Genomic DNA, 23,043 nt, shown 5'->3' with positions numbered 1-23,043 from the left:
CAAAGGACATTCATGGGTTGCATGAACTTGTTGGGACAGTTCTTAGGTGAAGAAGGCTGGGGGTATTCTGGAAAGGTGTGTGGCTTCTTTTACTTGGGGATCCTATCAATGGGTCCTACCAATTGTAACTTTCATGGTAAACTAAACTTTGTAGAGTTTAGACTAGGCATGCTTATTGCTCTAAACTGGAGGCTCAAAAAATTGAATGTATAATGAAGAGCACACACGCTGGCAATTTTATCTCCAGCAATATATCTACAAAATTTCTGTTAGCAACAAAACCTAACACTTAAGGAGAGATGGTTTAGGACCTAGTCAGATAGCCAAATTTGGTGTCACATAATGCTGCCTGGTGCCACTGAAAGAGAATTGTATTTAGAATCAAGGGTCTGGGGTGCAAATTGAAGAGCTTAACTTGCATTTGTTTCATTTAATTTCTTCATATATCATTTATTAGGAAACTAATTCATCTTATATGTAATTAAGTGTTAGGCTAGTTCCAGTTATTAATTAACTGTGATAGATGAGGAGAGAGTTAGCTTATGTAAAGTACATATCTTTACTATCTCCTGATTCTGAATAAATATAAAAGAAATGATCATAGAGTCACTTGCAAAAGTAGGACTACTATTTGCTTTTCTAGGGATGTATGTCAATAGTAGGGTCCTAGATTTCACAGCTCAAAGAGACAACTTTGTTTGTATCTTTAAGTTTTCTTCTTGTGAGTTATTGCCTGTTATAATATTAATAAGTCTTTTCTTAAAATATTGTTTGAAAATGGTAGTGACAGGATCAATAAAGTGCTTGGACGTTGTATCAGAATGTATTAACTATAATAGCTAACATATTTTGAATATGTAGTTTTTGCTAATCAATGATTTGTATCAACTGCCAAAAGCCTATATAAACAACTGTAAACATCCACAAGATGTCTTTTATCATATACTGGAAATGGTGATGGACCACTATTTACTTGGGAATAAATCCAGTTTTCAGCTCAAAAAAAAAAAAAGAGTGGAAGCTCTTTTAGGGTTGGGATTTATTTTTTGCCTTTTTTTATTTTTTATTTTTTTTTGCATTCCAAGTAATTAGCACAGTGCCTGGTATGTAACAGGTACAGTAATAAAGGTTTATTAGATGGATTGAAACTAAACAGAAAACATCATCCTGCCTTTAAACAAGGAAGTCTGATATGCTTCATCCAAGAAGGGCATGTACTCCTCTAGAATGACATAAGGAAGACACTGAAGTTCAGAAAAGAAAAACTAAAATGGAGGAGCAGAAAGGATTTCATACAAGGGCAAATTACAGAAAAAAAAGGAAAACCAGGGAAGATGTTGACAAAGTAGTTAATAGCAATCAGCAAGGACATCCTCACACACTTAACTGAAAATGGTTCACTAAATCTGTGTACTAGAACCATAGGATGTAGCTTGAAAGAGGTATTTTTAGTATTAAGAAGAGATATTTTACATTCATGAAATCTGTTACCCACAAGACACAGAATGGTGGAAAATTATTTTAAATTTTAGCAGATTTCACCAAGGAAAAAATCTGTTATTCTATGGATGCACTCCCCAAAATGAATTCTTAAAAGATGATAAGAATTTGGGATAGCCTGGTCTATCTAAAGAACACTGTACTTGGGAATTAGGAGACCTGGGTTCAAAGGCTGGCTCTGACAATTATTCTATTATTCAATTTCTCTCTGCTCCTAAATTTCTCCCCCCATGAGACTAAGGAAAGAATAATTCTACTAATTATTTTATGTGGTTGTTTTAAGTGAGGGACTTTGCAAACTTTAAAGTACTATAGCAATAACTATTTAGCTATTATTATTATCACCATGCATAAAAATTCCAGTCGTTTTATATGACACTGTCCTGCACTTGGTTGATCAAGGAAGGGAGGAAGGAGGAAGGTGAAAAGGAAGGAAGAAAAATCAGGTGCTATTATTATTCTCATTTTACATTTGAAGAAACTGAGGCTGACTTAAGTCAAGTGACAAACATGCTACTAAAAAGTATCTGAGGAAAATTTAGACTCGGGTGTTCCTGTTATGATATGTTCTCTTTTCATGTCTTGACATCTAAGGCAACTTCCTAATTGTACTTAATCACAAACTCCTGAAATACCAATTCTTTACTTTCTGGCAGAGGTAATACTAATTTAACATATGAAAAAAGCAAATTTTATTTATAATCATTGTCTTTTTCTATTTGACAAGTGGAATTTTTCATCTTTGTGTTTTAAGGATAACATGTTATTAACTTTTTGGTTCATTAGCTTCATTGCTTGCACTGTAGAAGCAATCAGATGAGGAAAAAATGTATAACCTAACTAGGTGCAGAGAGGGAAAAGAAAAATGGCGTAATTTTCTAAAGTAAAAAACTGTAGTTTGTATAAATTATTTTAACATAAAATATTACTTATTTACAAACATTATCTACACCTAACCTTGTAAAATAGCTACAAAGAGTCCTAGAATGCAGCACTGTTTTCCATATATAATAGAAAGAATCAGTACCTTGGAGGAAGAAAGAAATGGTTACTGTACTGTGTGTACATGAATGATTCCTCTCTTTCACTCCTACTCCTATTTACTTGCCAATTCCTTAGAAAAGAGATGAACAGTAGCATTTTTATTTTATCCACAGCTTTTATGAACTATGTCTTTGTAGTAAAATTTCTGTTTCCTACAGATACTGTGGCAATGTGATTTCACTTGTATATAAAGATGACTATGCTAAACAAAGTACCTTTCTCTACATTTTGGGCATATTTTGGGAAATGCTGATAATATAAACAGGTACACCTTGTGTCATAAAAACAGATCTTTTTAATTTATCAATAATGCTAAAACAATACAGACACATTTGTGACTGCTGCAATCAAATATAGTGGGGTAAACATTATTATATTTAAAGTAATCTACCCTTGAATATTCAAAACCAAAGCTCTTACTTGGAAATTTTCATAAAATAAAACATCAGGCACTTTCATTTTCTCATTGGTATTATGGACTGGTATGCTAATATTTCCGATCTTCAGAGATCCAGATTTTATTTCACCTAAAATAATATACAAAGCAAAGAATGAATCATAGTAGTATTGATAAAAACATCAGGTTAATCACACATGATTTTGGGTCCAGACCTATGACATGATTAAGCAACTGACAAAGGGGATGAATTTTGGACTAGAAATCAGAAAGTGTGAATCCTACTTCAGATATTTACAATTTAAGTGACATGGAACAACTTAAACACTTTGAGTATCACTTCCCTCCTTTGTAAAATAGGGATAATAAAAGCACCTACTTCTCAAGGCCGTCAGAATCAAATGAAATACTGTATGCAAAGTACTTTGCAAACCTTAAAGCATTAAATAAATGTTGGCTATCGTAATTGTTGTTGTTATTATTAATGTGGTTTTGTAGATTATTTATCCAATGTCCGTAATGGGGAAACAATAAAAATGGTAATAAACATCAGAACATCATATGCCACATAAAAAAGAAAGAGTAAATAGCACTTCATGACATATCAGATCTGTCTGTGATTTCCTTGCCCTGGGGGACTTAGCTTTGTTGCTGCTTTTTTTTTAAAATTTATTTGTTACATTAAAATTTTCAGTTACTTCCCTCCTTTTTTCCACTTCCCACACTAAAAGAAGGCATCATTTGACAAAACAATATGTATATATAAAACTATTTCCTTGCTTATTTCTATTTATCAGTTCTTTCTCTGAAGGTGAACAGACACAAGTCATTCTTCAAACAATATTTCTATTGCTATATATAATGCTCTCTTGGCTCTGCTCATTTCATTCTTCATACTCTCATGTAAGTCTTGCAATATTTTTCTTAAAATTAACCTGCTTATCATGTCATATGGTGCATTAACATTCCATCACAATCATATACCACGACTTGTATTCCCCAGATGATGAGCATCCCTTCAATTTCCAGTTTTTTGCCACCATAAAGAGAGTTGCTATTTTAGAACATCCAAGTTTTTTTTTTTTAATTTTGTGTCAGGTAGACCAAACAAATGTGGGCCCACAGGATGTTGAGACCTTTGAATACAGATACTGATCCAGCAGTTGGGAAATTGAACTTCTGTCTGGTATCATGCACCAGCGAGGTTAGCTCTGGCTAAATCCCTGATCCAGTGATCTCTTTCCCTGTGATTCCTGACCCAGATCTTACCAGATGACAAATCAGTTGGACAGGACTTTGAAACACAAACTGTCCAATAAGAAAAGATTTCCATCTATCTCCTTGAATTTGAACTTGGGACACTCACTGTGCAGCCAAGAACCAGAGTCCTCTTTATTCTGACCCCAAGGGGTTAGGCGAACTAAACCTGATCTGCCTTGACTTTGGGGGGAAGGATATTAGTTAGTTAGGGTCCCCTTCTCCCTCCTTCCTTCCTGAACATCAATTCCTTACCCTCTACCTGCCCTGTTCCCTTTTCTATTTCCCTCCAATAAATTCAGTCAAGAAGATTCAGTAACTGACTCAAACTATTACTAGACGGAACCTTGAGAGTGAGGGGGAGAGAGAGTGACATTTCTCTCCCCAAGAAGAAGAAAACTTCAACAAGATCCTACATAGAAGTCAAAGGGAAGGCAGCTATAGTGGGGGGGGGGTGTCAGAGAGTGCTGAGGGGGGAAAAGACAAACCCATTTCTCCTTTCTCCTGGGCTCATCAACATCACCTCCTCACTCTGTCCCTGCCTTAGAGGGGGAAGACTCCATTCCTTTTATCAACCTTTTACTCTTATCACAAATCTCTCTTCCCTTTTTACCCTCTATTACATTTATGTAGATAATTATTCAATCATAAATATATATTACTCAGAAATCTTAAAGAGTTATCATCCCAGGATGTTTTCACAAAATAGGTTCACAAAGAAGAGTGTTTGTTTTCATAATAATAATAATAATAATAATAATAATAAAGCTAAAAACAACTAGCATTTATATAAGACTTTAAAATTTATAAAGCCCTGACATGTTAATTCACTTGATTCCCACAACTTTCTTCAGTAGGTGCTATTATCTCCATTTGCAGATGTGGAAACTGAGGCTGAGAGAGGTTAAATGACTTCACCAAGATCACTTACCTCCTAAGGGTCTCAGGAAATATTTGCACTCAGGTCTTTCTGATTGCAACTTCAAAAATCTATCTACTGTACTGCTTTCTTCCAAAGTAATAATAAGGGGTAATTAAATTTTTTAAATTAAATTTATTTTTTATTCTGAACTTAAACACTATAGAAAACGGGCATTTATGTTTACATAATAGAACAGAAAAAGAGAATTATACATATAATTGAAGAAAGTTATAATGTATAATTTGCTGTATTTAAAAATATATAATGAATTCAATATGTAACTTTCAAAGTTGCCCTGTTAGTGAATTTTTTCTATTAATTTGTTTTCTTCTGGGCAATTAAAAATACTTCAACTACTTCCTTTTCTATTTTTTCGTTCTCTTCTTTCTTTCTTTCTTTCTTTCTTTCTTTCTTTCTTTCTTTCTTTCTTTCTTTCTTTCTTTCTTTCTTTCTTTCTTTCTTTCTTTCTTTCTTTCTTTCTTTCTTTCTTTCTTTCTTTTTGTTGCTATCCCATCCCTATTTCTTTTCCTTTCTACTTCTTTATTGGAAAAAATGTAAAAGTTCTTAGTCCTAAATTGATATAAAACTCTTTTTACAACTCTAGTCATTTGTCCTAAGGAGAGTTGGGAACATTTAAAAAAAAACACCTAAGGCAGCGGAGGGAAAAGCAGAATAAAGTAAGGCTATATATTCTGCCTGATCTGACATTGAAAGAAGAACACAAGGGAAAAGGAATAACAGTGGAGCCCCATGTTCATCAGCTTTTCATTCTGTCCTTCCAAAAGAATTCTTAATGATGAGGCCTTTTATAAATGTATACATACACACACACACACAGAGCAGTAAGAAGTGGAGTTCCATTTTTTTGTTTTTCCCAGTAACTGAGTAGGGATGCTATGACATTATTTCATTGAGATAGGATGACAGTATAGATATAGTAGAAAGAATACAAGCTTGAGAGTCAAGAGGGACTGGAGCTTGAATGCCATGTTCAACATTAACTAGGTGGGAAAGCCTGACAAAGTCACTTAAATTTTTTTCAGCCTCAGTTATATCATCTGTAAAATGGGAATAAAAATGCCCCCCCCCCATGGGGCTAAAAAAGTAGAGTACTTACTTGACAAGATAAGGTAAGAATCAAATAGGATAATGAATACATAGTATTTTAAAAACATTTAGGAACTATTTAAATGTGAGCCGTTATTATCATGCTTATCATGTCCCTCAGGTGATACTGAATCACTGGTATCATTATTTCTTAGTAACTTTTTGGGTTAATTTGAACACTGGGATACTTTCATTTATTCACTCCATTCATTCATGCATTTGGCAAGCATTTAGAGCAAGCATTATTCATTGCAGGAAATGTAATATTGCAGGGTAAACTACAAAGTAAAACTCAAGATGCCAGCTTTTGAAGACCTTAAATATATCATCATATATATATGTAGTTTGTGTGAGGAAAAGTAGCTTCTTTGAGGGATGAATATGAATGAATTTTGCCTTTCAAAGTAAAGATGCTAACTCAGAATTTCCAGTCTCCACAAAGGGTCCAGATGCTGCAGGTTGGTATACCTCCCATAGCAAGCCCATAAGGATAATCTGTTGTGCATAAAGCAGACAATATACCATCATACTGGTAGTAAACACAATCACAATTAATTTTTAAATATGATTTATGTTCTATGATCATAAAACAAAATGAATTTCATCAGAAGAGAAAAGTGTCTCATGAGACATCTAAGCCAAAAAACAAGACAAATCAAGCCACTGATAAGTATTGGGGGTGGGGTGGGGGGGCGGATACTTCAGTATCATGGGAGAAATTGAATGAAATAGCAAGAATTTTTAAAAAACTCCTATCTCATGGGTTGTGACTATAAAATGAAAAACAACTCAAAAGGGATCAGAGACTTTCAAAAGTAAAATTCTGGCAACATGATTCTAATGATCCCAATGAGGAAAGAAAGGGAGGAACCATGGTGATGTGTCTTTACACAAGGACTCCAGATTTTAATAGAATGGGTTAAAGTCAATGGAGAAGGGACAAGTAACTAAAGAAGAATACAGATGAAGCTGAAGCCTAGAATGAGTAAAGCCTTGAGAAAAATATGAAGAGCAAATTGTCAACATCTTTTCAAAATTCTACCCTAGATAAGAAGAGCAAAGAAAGACAAGTATGTTGCTTGAGATACATCAGAAACTACGAACAGGTAACAGAGAAGGTAGAACTTTAACTTCTATTTAAAAAAATTTTTTTTAAAAACCCTTACCTTCCACCCTGGAATCAATGCTAGGTATTGGTTCCAAGACAGAAGAACAGTAAAGGCTAGGCAATGGGGGTTAAGTGACTTGCCCAGGGTCACACAGCTGGGAAGTGTCTGAGGCCAGATTTGAACCTAGGACCTCCAGTCTCTAGGACTGACTCTACATCCACTGAACCACCCAGCTGCCCCCGCTCCTATTTTGTTCTATTTCCCTTAACTAGGAAAATGATTATCAGACTGAAAAGGGCAGAACAAAAATGGCTGAGTGGGATTTGAAACTCAAGCTACTGAAGGGGATGGAAAGAGAATACCTAAGAATGGGCTCAAATAGGTAGTCCTGGTAATGATTAGACAGGTACCTTTTATAACACTTGATGGTTTTCATGAGCTTTTCCTACAAGATATCATTTGACTATCTTAAGAGCCTGAAACAGAGACTACAGGTTTATCATCTCCACTTTGGACTTGAGAAACTGGGGCACAGAAAGGTTAGACAAATAATAAGTGAAAAAGGTAAGTTTTGAACATAGGGCTCTCCAATGGCCTCTACATATCATCCATGCCTTGACACTACAGTCCTTGCTCTGAACTGGGGGAAGAATAAAAAAGATGTCGGCCGTTTAGAAGGAGCGTCAAACCTAACTAAATGAAATTAAATGGTGTTTATAATAGCTCACATTCATATAGCAGTGAGAGGTTTATAAAGTGGCATCTTGTGAGGTGGATGATGTCAACAAGCACTGGCACGATTTTACACAGGACCAAAGGAAACCTTGGAGAAGTTTACATGACTTGCCAATGATATACAATATCTTCACCTCAGTCTTCTGATTTTCCATCGCACTGTTCCTTCCACAACACCATGTACGAAGTTCTATATACAGGCTAAAAGAGACCCAAATCGGCACAAACACAGCGTGGGGAGATTTGACTTCAGAGTCATTTGCAGAAATAAGATGCAGAGTTTTAAATTGACTAGAGACTTAATATTAGCCAACAGTGTAAGGAGGCTGCCAAAAGGAGCTGATGTGATTGTAGGCTCTATTAATAGAATGCAGCCTGGTCCAGCTACAGCTGGAGGGCTCTGCTCAGTTTTCTGAACCACATTTGGCAGGGAAACCGACAAACTAAATCACGTTCAAATGAGAGTAATGAAGATGATGAGGGAATTCAAAACCATATCATATGAGGAATTGTCCAGGAAACCGGAGATACTAAGCCTTGAGAAGTTTTTGGGTTTGTTTAGTTTTTGAACTGAACCTGCGACTTCATCAGATTAGGGAGGAGGGGGTGAAATATTTCCTTATCCTAATGAAGATCAGCAATAACTCTGAAATTTATGGTGTAATGTTGATTAGTGCACAGAGGCTTCATGAGTGGCCCAGGGTCAAGTGGCAGTATATGACTGAAGGAGAACTTGAATTGTGGTTTTCTTGAATTCGAGAACAGCTGTCTATTATGAAATACTGAGAAATTACATAGCATTGACTATTTGAATAGCTGCCCTGTGGATGGAGTGTAAGATTCAGGTGAAGCATCATGGTATGGGGAAAGAATGCTGGTCTGGGAGTCAGAAGGTTGGACTTCAAGTTACAATTGTTCCCCCGACTAGTTCCTTATCTAGAGAATGAGTTGATTATGCTACATCAATAGTATCAAAGAGAAATAGTTCCCTATGGTGGCATATTGGCTTAGAAACTTATAAGTGTAACAATATCTAAGTTGTATTTCTATTTATTTTGTTAACAATTTTCCAATTACACTTTAATCTGGCTTAAGCAGCCGTGAGTTTGACATCTCTGTACTAGAAAACTTTTAAGACCTCACTTGAGGAAGCCAGTTCTTTTCTATCTGGTTTTTCCTGCTTGCTTCCAGGAGAAATAACCAATGGGTAGAAATTACAGGAAGTCAAAATTTCTAGTCCTTACAGCTAACAAAATGGAAAGGGCTTCTCTTGTCAAATGATTAGTTTATCATCACTATAAATATTCAAAGATTCAATAATTTCCCATCAGGGATATTGCTGAGAAGTTTCATAGGGCAGGCAGGTGTTTGGACTAAATGGAGTAAATGCAATGGCAAAGAGCAAGGGAGGCCACAAATATTCATATGTGCAAATTGTGGTAAATGAAGTATTATCAAGGCAGGGATTAGCTGCACTTGTATAGACATGAACGAACTTTCAACTATAATCAAAGTAAAAGCTCATTATTTAAATTCTAATGCAATGTTGCAGTACAGGAAATGATACTTGTACAAGCATACAAAATATAAGGTACTGATTGAGAATTCTACAGATTTTTAAATGTGACAAAAGAATATGGTATAGTTTTATAAAAAATTTAATGTACATAAGTTAAAACACTAATATATAAAACGCTATAGGTAATAATATGGGTGATGCAGTGGGTAGAATGCTGGGCCTGGAGTAAGGGAGGCTCATTTTTCTGAGTTCAAAAAGCTGGCCTCAGACACTTACTAGCTGTGTGCTCATTGGCAAGTCATTTAACCCTTTTCACTTCAGCTTCCTCATCTGTAAAATGAGGCAGACAAGGAAATGGCAAAGCATTTCAATACTTTGCCAAGAAAAACCTCGATGGAGACCCAAAGAGTTGGACAAATGCAAAAACCAAATGTAATAGACTATCCTATAGTGAACTGCTAAATGTGATGATAAACTTCATAGTGTAAAAGAAGAATTCTATGAAAGGAAAGATTCAGAGGGATTGCTAGAATGTAGGACTTTCTGGACAAAATTGTATCCATAAAGGATGGGAATGATATAAAGAGCTGCAGAGAAGTGATACATTTCAACTCGGGAGAGAAAGAGATTGAATTAGAAAGCACAGGTTGAGGGGATAATTAAGAAACTAGCTCTACTATAGCAGAGAGTTTTGCTGAAAAATAAAGGCTTCTGTAAGTTTGGATGTGCTGAGTGGGATCTAGGTTACCAAAAAACTTGAAAAGTAGGTGGGGATTCGATTTGAAGTGGAGAAGAATAAGGAACTAGTATGGGTCCTCATGTATAACAGACATAAGAAAAGCAGTATTCCAGGAATGTTGCCTTCTTGTCTCTTTCTTTGGTCCTAGGTCAGCCCAGAAACCCATTTGGGATGTCTTGGTAGCAGGAAGACCTTTTTCCTTTGGCTTTTCTCTGTTACTCTCTGCCCTGGCTCACGTGGAATTTATCCCAGTGGCTTGACTGACCACAAGACTTAGATAAGAGAGAAGCCTCCAATTTTATTCCTTTTCTAATGATGAACTACGAGCCTTTACCATCTACCTGGATTTTATGACTGGAAGAGTTCTGGTACTATCTTGTTTTCATGATGTGAACTAAGGACTTCTGGGTCTTGGCAGCTGTCTCTGGGACTTTTTACTTTCTTTTTATGTACTGTGTCCTCAAATTTGAGGGCAAGCTCCTTGAGAGTTGGGACTGTCATGCAATTTTTCTAATTGCATTCCTAGTACCTAACATAGTATTTGGCACACATTAATTGCTAAATAAATGCTTTTTAATTCAGTATTATTTGGATAGGAGAGGAAGTGGGAGAAGATCAATAGTATCCCAGATCTGAAAAAAATCTGTACTCAAAGGATGAAGACAAAGTGTAAATGAAGCTTACATCTATAATCCTTTGGTTCTGGTTCTAGATGATTATCAGTGGTTGCTTCAATTCTAGCATCTAGTAGATTCTTCTCTAATGCTGATCTTGCAAGGCTTGGTAAAAACCTTGGAAAAAAAGAAACAAAAATTTAAACAGAACATCCTTTAAAATTCAATAATCTCAAACACTGAAAAATTATGTGTTCAATATTATCAAAATCTTTTTGCATAGCACAGTCTCAGAGAAAGGTCATTCCAAATTAGAGATATCTGCAGTACTTTACACTATATGTAATTTCTTTGCCTTCAAATATATATTACATGAGCAAAGATTTGCTAAGTAAACCCAAGGACTAACTTTGATGAGTAGATAATAACCATTTTAATTTGAGGTATCCTCTTATATACAAATATTGTAGAAAATTCCCAAGAAATAGTTTCTACTCATAAACAAGTTAAGAGATTGTAATCATGAGGCAGATGTAGGGATGGCTAGTGGAAATGGCCATTTGTGGGGAATGTTTTGCTCAAGGAACAACCAAAAGGCCAGTGTTACCAGAAGTCTGATTATGTGGGAGAGAATGAGGAGTAAGAAGACTGCAGTAGGAATTGCCCTCTATGGAAGGCTTTGAATGCCAAAAAGAGGTTTTATATTTGATACTGTAGATGACAGGGACCAATTGAGCAGGGTGTTTGAGACACAGTTAGACCTGAGTTTTAGGAAGAGCAATTTGACAAGAGTAGAGCATGGTCTAGAATAAGGAGAAACGTAGGTAAGGGAGACCAACCAGAAGGCAATTACAGCAGACTAGGAGGGAGGATCTATAGCAGAGTGGTGGCAGGGTCAGAAAAGAAAGAAGACATATGTAAGAAATGTTATCAAAGTAAAATTGAAAAGACTTAGCAGACTGGATCTGAGATGGAGAGGGGTCAGAAAGTTGAGGAATCAAGAATAACACCCAGACTGTGAGCATAGGGGACTGGGAGAAGGGTGGTACTCAGTAATAGGAATATTAAGAAGGAGGAATGATTTGGAGGAAAATCTGATGAATTCAGTTTTGGACCTGTGTAATTTAAGATGTTTACAAGACTTCTAGTTCAAGATGTCCAAAAGGCAAATGAAGACATGAGATTGGAGGTCTGCAGAAAGGTTAGGACTGGATAAGTAGATTTGAGAATTATCAAGATAGAGATAATAACTGAAGCTATGGGAATTGATAAGGTCACCAAGTGGAATAATATAGAGAAAAAAGAGAAGAGGACTCAGAAAGAGAAGAGCCCTGTAGGGCATTACTATTAGCAGATATGACCTAAATGAAGATCATAGTCAGATGTGTAAGAAGAGAAAAAGGAGAAAATAAAGTCCTGAAAATCCAGAGAGAAGAGAGAATCAAGAAGAAAAGATACTACAGAAAGGTCTAGAAGGAAAAAAAGACCATTAGATTTGGAAATTAAGAAACCTTTAGAGAGAAAACATTAAAAAAACAGGGTTGAATCATGAGATTAGAAGTCAGATTATAGACTCAAGAAGAGAGTAAGAAGGAAGTATGATTACATGTGTGTATGTGTGTACATGAGCAAAATGCTATATGTGCATCAGTAGAAAGTAAACCACATAAAGGCAAGTGCTATTTAATTTTTCTCTTTTATCCCCAGACTTTAGCACACAGTACTTGAAACAGAGTGAGCAATAAATTAATGTTTGCTCTCATTGCTGTTGTATTTCCAATGATATTTAGTATGAAAAATTCATTTTGGAGACGTTTTAAATCAGTGCATCCTTGAATATTTTAAATCTAAAAACTCCATGGAAATGGGAAAGGCTTATGCTGATAATAAATCTTAGGGATAAAGGATTGGTTTTCTCTACCAATTAAAAAATCATTCAGTACTATGCATAGAGTGGGTATTTAGTGTTTACTAAATTAAAAAGAAAGTACCTCTGAAATGTATTGAATGGGGAATATATCCCATTTTTGACATTTATAATTGATATACTTTGAAAATGAAACTTTATTCAGTTTCTCCCTGTTTAAGCTGTTAGTGCTCTAATGAGTTCCTAATCTTGTCCATTACTCAACAACACTAAACTGTTATATAAATTGCCAGCTATGGAAATATATACAGTGCCATAGGTTTGGGACAGAAAGAATTTCAGCTCAAGCTTAAAATGAAACCAAATTGGATTTAAGACAGAATTTGTTTATGGAAAACATTTTAAAATGAGGCTGATAAATGCACAATAACTTTAAATATTTTCCAAGGAATCAAATTCCGTGGAGGTTTTTGATGTTGGCTAAAAGTAGAAAATATTTTTCTTTAATTATCATATGCACGCCTTTCAGTTTTCCTTGTTGCCCTCAAACATTGTTCTTTGCAGTGAGGGTAAGCAGAAGAAATTGAGACATGGTGGTGATGAAGTTTAGCTAAATTCGACAGATGGTGCATAAACAAGGTAGCTGTTTTATTATTCAGTTCTGTTTGTAAAGGGATATGAGATGATGACAACTCAAATTTTACTGTGATCACCTGAGAATGAATAAAAAATTAACTTATCTTAGATTCTGTGAAATATGTGTGAGTACAAAATACAAGTGTTGAACATGAGTTATTTTCACTTTGGTATTTTTTTATACACATTCTGAAAATATTTGGGTTTCAAGGGATGCTTATCAAGTTTACTATTCTAATCCACTGGTTTTATGATAAAAAAAAAGGAGAATCTAGTTACCTTTCATCAATACAACTTTGAAACTCTAATTACTAGTAGAGTATAACATGGTTAATGATCTCAGGATAGCTTATTCCATTCACCATTCCCAAACATTGCTAAATATTTCTAGTATTTATTGTATAAAATTAAACTCTCTTATTATATGTTATTAATTAAACTAGTAAACATGACGATTCTTCCTCTAATCTCTAGTAAATAAATGATCCTCAGTTGTAGCTGTTTTACTTTTGGATATAAACTTAGTAAGGTGTCTTAATTTTTCTTGAATTTCTTAATTTTTCAAAAAATTCATCCCAGGATCATAGATTTAAAGTTGGAAGGGTCTTTGGAGGTCATTGCACATGTGAATATCACCCTCCAATATCCACACAATCTCTTCAATTGACAGAAGAGTAAACTAGGACCAATAGTGATTATGTGATTTGCCCTGAGTCAAACACTACTGAGGATTTGAGGTGGTATTCAGTCCCAGATATTTCTAATTCCAAGGCCATTTTCATGTTTTCATCACTTATATTAAATTCCTTCTAGAGTCTGAGGACATAGGTTCAAATTCTACCTCAGATGCTTACTATCAGATGCTAGGCCAAGTCTATTTAACCTACCTGGGTCTCCATTTTTCCAATTACAAAACAAAGGTGAATTGGGTAATTTCTCAGGTCCCCTACCCAACTTTAGATCTATGATCCTAGGATTTATATATTTATTTACTTTTATTATATCATTACCTTCTGTCTCAGAATCAATACTGTGTATTGTTTTCCAAGGCAGAAGACCAGAAAGGGCTGGACAATGAGTGTTAAGAAAATTGCCCAGCATTACGTGTCTGAGGCCACATTTGAACCCAAGACCTCCTATCTCTAGACCTGGCTCTCAATCCACTGAGCCACCTAGGTGCTCCTTATGCATTTATTTTAGAGAAATGGATCATAAGATCAAAGATTTCGATTATAAATGACTCAGAGGTCATCTCATCTAACTCCTTCCTCTTATATATGAGAAACTGAGTCCCAAAGAGGTTACCTGACTTGCCCAGGATCACACAGCTAGTACTGACAGAGGTGGGATTTTAACAGGTGTTCCTTTTGCCAAGTCCAGCATTCTATTTACTATACTATAGATAAATGAAACAAATACAATTTGAAAACTGAGGTAAAAGCAGTACTTTAGGGAACTGGGTTCAGGGCTGAATATTTCATTGCAATTGATGTCAAGTTGATATTTACTTTTGGATGCCAAAAAACATGTATGTTAGAGTCTCAGGTGAATATAAGCTATGTGAAATCATCCATAAAGAATTCTGTGGTAGAATCAGCCTTGTCTCCTCTTTTCAAGCTTGGTTTAAGAAATGCTATATGATTTATCTAAAATTATGCAGAATGACTATAAATTTTAAAAGAACATTTATGAATTTCAAAATTAAATATCATGGTCCTTGTTTATTTGAAGAGTTAGGAAACAAGGTGCTGAGAATCTGGGCACAAGGGTATAAAATAGTAGGGAGAGTAGACTTCAATTATCTAGACATAGGTCACATATCAGAGCTAGAGGGGATCTCAAAAAACTATCTGATCACCACTGGAGCTTTGACTGTTAAAAAAAAAAGTATAGTTAAGAAGTTCTTGGTTTGTATTAATGATCATTTTAGCCTTCAATAGGTAGATCAATAAATGAGGTTAAACGTTAATCTGAGTCACATTCTTATTAACAAAGAATGAGCATCAGAAGTAGAAATTTTGGTAATCTTTTGAGGAATTTGTCTGATGTGAATTCTAGATCTTATGGAATAGATTTCAAAGGTCTCAGAGCTGACAGGTAGAATCCCACGTAATAAAATTGTCAACACAGGAAAGATAAGAAGTATATAAAAATAAAATTCTAATATAAAAGAGGAACAACTACAAAATTATGAATAGGTAAAAGAAAGCTTAAGGAGATCAATATCTCTCTCATCAACCAACATGTACTTTAGAAAGACACATAACAGAAGGCAAAGTAAAATTAGGTTATGGAGGATTGATAGGTCAGAATATGACGACACTAGTAAAGAATGCTAAAGACAATGATCATATTGGGGGTAATAGCAGGATTAAAAAAGTTGAAGAATTAATAGAATAGGATATATGGGACTATGACAGTTTCTTCAGGAGAAGACAAAACTAGTCAAGTCTCATTTTGCTTTGGCTATGGCTGCTAGGATAATCTCTGACTTGGAAAGAACAAAATAAAAACTGCTAGGAGGGAATGGAAACTGATTATGATTACCACCATCACCACCACCATCATCACCCTCACCATCACCATCACCATCACCACCAGCAGCAGCAGTGATGATATGAACTTATAGTTACTAAGTACTTTATATACATTGTATCATTTGAGCCTCACAGCAATTCTGAGGTAGGTACTATAAATATTGTTGTTTCTGTCTTACAAATGAGGAAAATGAAATTCAGAGTGGGCAGGTGACTTGCTCTTATTCACATGGCCAGTCAATACCAGAGCTAGGATACAAGATCAAGTCCTATTAGGTTCAAGTACTGCTAAGCAGAAAAACAGTAAGAAGACACATAAGATGTCTCTAATAAGTGTAAGTTATCAAGCCTAGATGAATTAGACTGCAGGATACTGAAAAAAAAAACCTGGCAGATGTGAATGCTAATTCATTACCAGTGACCCCAGAAAGGTTGTGGAAAACAGGACAGGTGCCACAGGAATGAAAAAGAGCAATTTTCAAAAAAACAAAGGAAGAGAGTGGAGCCTGCAAACTCTAGGCTAGCAAGCTTGACTATCTTGATACCTGTCAAAATTCTTGAATATAGAACTATAGTAGTGAGTGAACATTCAGAAAAGGAAGTGACAATCACAGACAGCTAGTCTGTTTTCACTAAGAACAGTTCATGCCAGACTAAACTTGCTTCCTTTATTGATAAATTGGTAGATTAGGAGCATTTTATTTTTTTACCTAGATTCTGAAAAAAGTATTTCACAAAGTTTCTTCAGATAAGCTTGCAGAAAACATGGAATGATGTGGTCTAGAGAGGGGAACAGTTAGGTGGGTTCAACCCTGGCTGAATGGAAAAACAAAGAATAGTTACTAATGGTCCAATTTGGAAGGAAGACTCCTGCATCTTGCCCCAGAGATTTTTGTCTGGCTTTGGGTTTAATTCCTAAATGAAATGAATTATAGTCAACATGCTTATGAAGTCTGCCTAAGACAGTAAGCTAGCAGAGAAAGATAACATTCCCCAACCAAACTGTGACAGGCTACATACATACAACAGTGGGTTGAATCTAAGAAGATTAATTTTAATAAGAATAAATATAAGTTTTTAAACGAGTTAAACAAGTCAAATTTTCAAATAAAAGATGAAGAAATTTGGCTAAATTTGTTGAATGAAATATAGATCTGGAGGCTTTTGGGTTCTATGACCTTTGATATTAATAAGAGCCTGAAATGGCAGACATAAAAGCTAATGTGATCTGAGGCAATATTGAAAGAAGCAGAAGATCTAGGATAAGAGAATGGTAGTCCCACTGTACTCTACTCTGGTCAGATCCCATATGGAATGCCGTGTTACATTCTTGGTGCTATAGTTGAAGGGCACTGATAAACTAGAAAATATACAGAGGAGGACAATTACAATGATGAAGAATTTCAAGGGTTTTTAAGACCAGCTGAAAGAACTGAGAATGTTTAATCTACAAAAGAAAGAGAAAATTGGGGTATGACACATATATAAAGCATATAAAATGGAAAGATGTTCATTAGAGAATATGGAGAAAAGATTAATAGCCTGATTTTGTTTGGGTCCAGAAGAAAAAACTAGCAGCAATGATTGGAATTAGTTGAATGAACTGTTAAGAGTCGAAATGCAGATCAAAGCATATGATTTTTCACTTTAGTTTATTTGGCTTTTTATTTTAAAGTTTGAGGTTTATATCATTATTCTCTTTCAAAAATGAACACTATGGAAATACGTTTTGCATAATAATACATGAATAACCTAGATCAAATTGCTTTACAACCTCAGGAAAGGGAAGGAGGGGGACAATTTGGACCACATAACTTCAGAAAACTTATGTGGAAAACTATTATTACATATAATTGAAAATAAAATATTTTTACCAAAAAATTAAACCTATCCATCCTCCTGTGCAGAGTTCTTTTTTTTTAAGTAATTAGTGTATACTGAGACTAGGACTAAATATAAGCAAGAATTTCTAACAATGAGAGCCAGCCCAAAAGGGAACACTAGCTTGGGAAGTAGTGTGTTCCCTCATTAATAGAAAGCTTCAATCAAAACCTGGATGACTATTAACTTGATGACTATTAACTTGTTATATTACACAGGAGATTCTTTTTCAAGTAAGATTTGTACTAGAAGATTTTGAGATTTTTTTCAACTCTGAGATTCTCCAAGAGACTGGAGACTAATTGGTTTTCAGACACAATGGTGCCACAACAAGGCTTATGCTACAAAATAACAAAGCTAACAAATTTAAAGAACTCCCCAAATGAAAGAATTGGTTTCTGAAGAAAGGTGCTTTTTAGGTTTTAAACAAAAGTAATTTCTCTACCATTACCTACAACAACATGGAAGAAATCTTAGAGGTCATTTAGTCTAAAATTAAACTCTCTTTTTGACAAATGAGAAATGATGTGATCAACACTACAGAGTTAGTGGTAGAGGTAGGACCATTATCTATTCAGGCTTCCTGAGTATCAGTTCAGAGTTCTTTCTATTGCCCCATGCTAACTTTTCTATTTTGTCAGATTTTAAATGTTTTATCATTCCATCTCTCCCTGTGCCTTATGATCTTTAACCCTGCTCTTTATCCTCATTGTAATCTCTATTTCCTCTACTTCTCGGGTTTTTTTCCCCTCAAGCTGCATACTCCATCTTTTCCTATTTCTCTCCACCTTAATGAACCAATTCGACTCTCAAATCCATTATTCCTGTAGCCAAATATCAATCCTGTATTACTCCCACCACCTACCTCCTTCACTCATTTGCTACTGAATGGAGGTGGAGAAAATCATGAAATTATGCTAACTGGGCCCACAACAAATTTATGTTCTCAACAATGCCCTCAGCTAAGCAAAGCAAATTTCCTATTCCTTTCTAATTGACTCACTACCCCACTCTACTCAGTAGCTGTTCCAAACTATATCTTCAAGACTGCCATAGGACCTATTCTCTATCCTCTTGGCCAAGGACCTTGCCTCAGTCTCAATGCTATATCATTTTCCAGGAGTGCCCCTTTCTCCTCTCTTCATTTCACGTCTCTCATACTTTTATTATCTCTATTTTCACGCAAGTAACAAATTAAGAAGTGGCTCATGTCTTTACCAAAGTCAACCACTTTATGTGTGCTCAAATCTTGTGCTCAATATTTTAGAACCTATATTCTTTACATCTTATTGATCCTCATTTCTTCAATTATAAAATAATACTAGTCAAAGAAAGATCACTTAGGTCCTTTCTAGCTTTAAATCCTGTAAATCTATGACTTTTACCCACTACTGACAGTCAGTCAAACTCATGTCAGTATCTTAGCAACAAATTATTGATGATTTCATTTTGACAAGAGCATATAATATAGATACCTTGATAGGCAAGCTTTATGTACAGCTTTGTGAAGGCTTTCATCAGGATACTTTGATAATCGACGAGCAATTCTTAACAGCTGTCGGGTAGACAGAGAGGCTGCAAGTGACTGTGCCTATTAAAAAAAATGGGATTATTAGTATTTTCTTTCAATATGCTATAGATGCTTTCAAATATTTATGACAGATTATTTTACAACTTCCAAAGTGAAAAGCAAAACTAATATTAAAAATCTTAAAATAATTAGAAATAAAAACTCATAAATTTCTAAATCTATCAATATGAAAACATTTATTCATTTGATTTAATTCAACTAGTATGCACTGAGAACCTTGTGCTACTGCTATTTTTGTTGACACAGAAAATATCACAAAATACAGGATTGCATGCTAGTTGTCCATTTTTATTATATATTCAGTATATATAATGTATACTGTATATATTCAGTATATATAATGTGTGTATATATATATATATACAAATGTATAAAAATTATGTGCAAAACCACAAACTCCACATTGTTTATAATTTGTTTAAAATATATATAAATTGTATGTTTGCTGATATAAACATCTGCTTTTGAGTTCTCTGGATTTCTTTTACTTGGACTTTTTCCTCTTGATTTTGTGGTTGTTATTTTTTTTAATGTAATAATGGGATGTATTATTTTTATTCTCTTTTCATCTCTTCATATTCATATTTTCTTTAGATTTATAATATTTGTCATTTCTAATAACATACAATTCATTACATTCAAACATTATGATATATTCATGTATTTCTTCCATTCACTGTATTTGTTATTCACAATTATTTTGTCATCACAAAGCTTTCATGAATACTTTCATATATACATGGGTTTTTGTCCTTTGAATAATGCCCTTAGGGCCAAACCTTAGAAAGGAGATCTTTAGGTCAATGAGCATGAACAGCTTTACAGCTCTTAATGAATATGTCCACCTTGTTTATGTGAAAATGGAATTATCTTTCATTTTTTTAAACTTATTCAGTCAGGAACTTGAAGACCCTTTATCACTGGTTGCAAGGAAGCTCACACCCTCAGAGAAAGGAAGTTCACATCCTCAGAGACAGGAAGCTGATCCCACAGGCACTGCACCCTGGGCAGTAGCAGACAAATTAGGGAACTATGATTGGTTCCTGAGGTGTGACATGGGATGGGAGAGAGCTGATGGATGGAGAAAACTGTGTATAAGTGGGACCCAGGGACCGCTCAGTCTCTCTCTCTCTCTCTTTTTGGTGTTGGTGACTCACTTGGGTTGGTGATACTCTGACTAGAGACACTCTCTCTTGGGTTGGTGACACACTTGCTAAAGGCTCACACACAATGACATCTGGCTAGAGATTAGGATCTGAGGGAGTCTTTGTTGGTACTGAGCTGGATTTCATCAGATCAGCATTTTAGGGTAAGCTTGGCATCTCCTTACCTCTTTCCTATATTTCCCTCTTGTTACCATCTCTACTTTGATTAAACTAAATTGTTAAAGCTACTAACAGCCTCATAATTTAGTTGTAATTATTACAATTAGTGACAACACCCTTTTTAACTCTTACATTTTCTAAAAATAAAATTCAGAGTTGCTGTAGCAATGTAATAGGCTTGTCTCTCCATGTTACTATAAATATTTAATTTAATCACTTACTTATCTGGTTCTCAGTTAACATGACCAGGACCAGTTAATATGACCATGATCATATTTTGCTGGATTGGTCCTTAAGCAGCAGACACAATCTCTTTCCAAAATGAGCTTTTCCAGTTTGGTCATACCCAGTGAAACTTTTGTTCCAGTACCACAATCCCACAGGGATGTAGGATTACCTCCATAGTATGATGTTGAGGTAAGATTTTTGTAGAATATTTATGCTCTCTAAGCTATTATAGAAACTATGTTTGGATTATGTGTATGCTTAGGCTTAGATATGATTCTAATCTCATGTAGGTATGTTGGGACTTTCCAGATATCTATCTTATTTAACTTATCTAAGGTTCTATTCATTTCTTTATCTTTTTCCTTATTCATTTTTGGTTACATTTATCTAGTTCTGAGATGGGAAAATTATAAAGTCCATTACTATTATTTTGTTATCTATTTTCTATATCACATTTAGTTTTTCCTTTAAAAATCTGGGTAATAGAACACTTGATGCATACAGGTCCAATATTGATAATGCTTTACTATCCATAGTACCTCCCCCACAACATAATATATAATGTTTATTTATTTCAATTATATACATTTTAGCCCCAGCTCCATCAGAGACCATGACTGCCAACCCTACCTTCTCTGGATTGGCTGAGGCACAGTATATTCTGCTCCTGTCCCTCATCTTTACTCTATGATGACCTCCAATTTCTAATTCTTTGCCACCATAAAAAGAACTGCTTATAAATATTTTTATACAAGTAGATTCTTTTGCCATTTTTATGAACTCTTTGGTATGCAGACAGAATGGACACACTCTTAAAAAATCCTAGCAAGAAGCTGATAAGAAAAGAAAACCCATTTGCTATAGGTAACTCACAACTGTAAACTACAAATTTGATTTCAGTGGTTCATTCTGGAACATCTGCCCTCCCTGAAGCTATTTTTCGGTATATATTCTTCTAATGATCCTTATCACTTTACAGCCAGGCCAATCCTATTCTCTTCTACTCTCAAACCACTTAAGTATTTATAAGCTCTATAAACTGCCAGTGAGTTGTAAGCCCAGTGCCCTTCCTTTTAATTCAGAGAAATGCAAAATTCTGTAGGCTGGTTTTCTCTGGGCAATGCATTCAAGGTAAAGCAGCTGTCTCACCAGGATGCTGTATTGACATATTAGTTTGCAGCAAACAAAGCACAGAAAAATATCTCAGATCAACTCTTTGGGCAAGACAAGACCATCTGGCTCTTCACTTGCTATGATTCTGTGTTGACCAATCAGCTTGTAGCCAATAGAACTCATAGCAAAAGGTTTTCCCCTCTGATTTCCCCCTTTAAGCCACTGATTTAAGCACAAGCTACATATGAAATGCTTCACTTCTCAAATTCCAGATGATCCTCAAGAGCATTTTTGACACTGAAGCTCTTAACTAATGATTCTGAAACTCTTTCCAAGCAATCAGGAATTCTATCAGCTGACTGTTAGCTACTATTTCTTTAGCTCTAACAAAGCTGGCCATTTTATTCATTGTCATTTCTTTAATTTTCACTTGCCAGCTCTTTGTTCTTGGACTTACTACTTTCAGTGGCTCAAATCAGAGACTCAAAACACTCCATTATACACCATTCACTTAGGAGGCAAAACCTCACCAAACAACTCCTACAAAATCAACAATCCTTAATGAATTACCTCATGGTCTCCTAAGTTATTTTACTTTATAGTTTGAAAGTTCTACCATTTTAAACTTTAAAGTAGTTAAGTGAAAATGACCTGAGGGACCAGAATACAGTACACCTCCAATCATTTGGTAGTCTTCAAAGAGGTTCACCTCTAAGAGTCTATCTTTGAAAATATTTTCCTAATAATTGAATTTTGTCAGTTTTTAACAAATAGAATATTTTCTGATCCATTAAACCAAACATCTGAAAACTGTGCTACTTTAAACACAGAATCTAGTACTTTTATCAAGCTAAGTTTTTTTTCTGTGCCTTTTGGAAACCAATCTATGAAACCATCTATGAAAGAAACAACTTATATCCTA

The 23,043-nt window shown here is 34.9% G+C and overlaps 1 protein-coding gene across 3 annotated transcripts in view; it reads right to left on the bottom strand.

The window, feature by feature from the left end:
• Window positions 1-23,043, bottom strand: part of VWA8 (von Willebrand factor A domain containing 8) — a 463,626-nt gene that overhangs the window by 232,632 nt on the left and 207,951 nt on the right. For all 3 annotated transcript variants that reach the window (XM_016425025.2, XM_007501527.3, XM_056807819.1), the window contains 3 exons: window positions 19,340-19,455; window positions 11,014-11,120; window positions 2,965-3,071 (listed from right to left, as the gene is read on the bottom strand). In XM_016425025.2, the coding sequence (XP_016280511.2) occupies window positions 2,965-3,071; window positions 11,014-11,120; window positions 19,340-19,455 (330 nt within the window). The remainder of the gene's footprint in view (window positions 1-2,964; window positions 3,072-11,013; window positions 11,121-19,339; window positions 19,456-23,043) is intronic.

Source organism: Monodelphis domestica, chromosome 8, assembly GCF_027887165.1.
Source record: "Monodelphis domestica isolate mMonDom1 chromosome 8, mMonDom1.pri, whole genome shotgun sequence".
Lineage (NCBI taxonomy): Eukaryota > Metazoa > Chordata > Mammalia > Didelphimorphia > Didelphidae > Monodelphis > Monodelphis domestica.
This window is presented reverse-complemented; position numbering and strand designations above follow the sequence as displayed.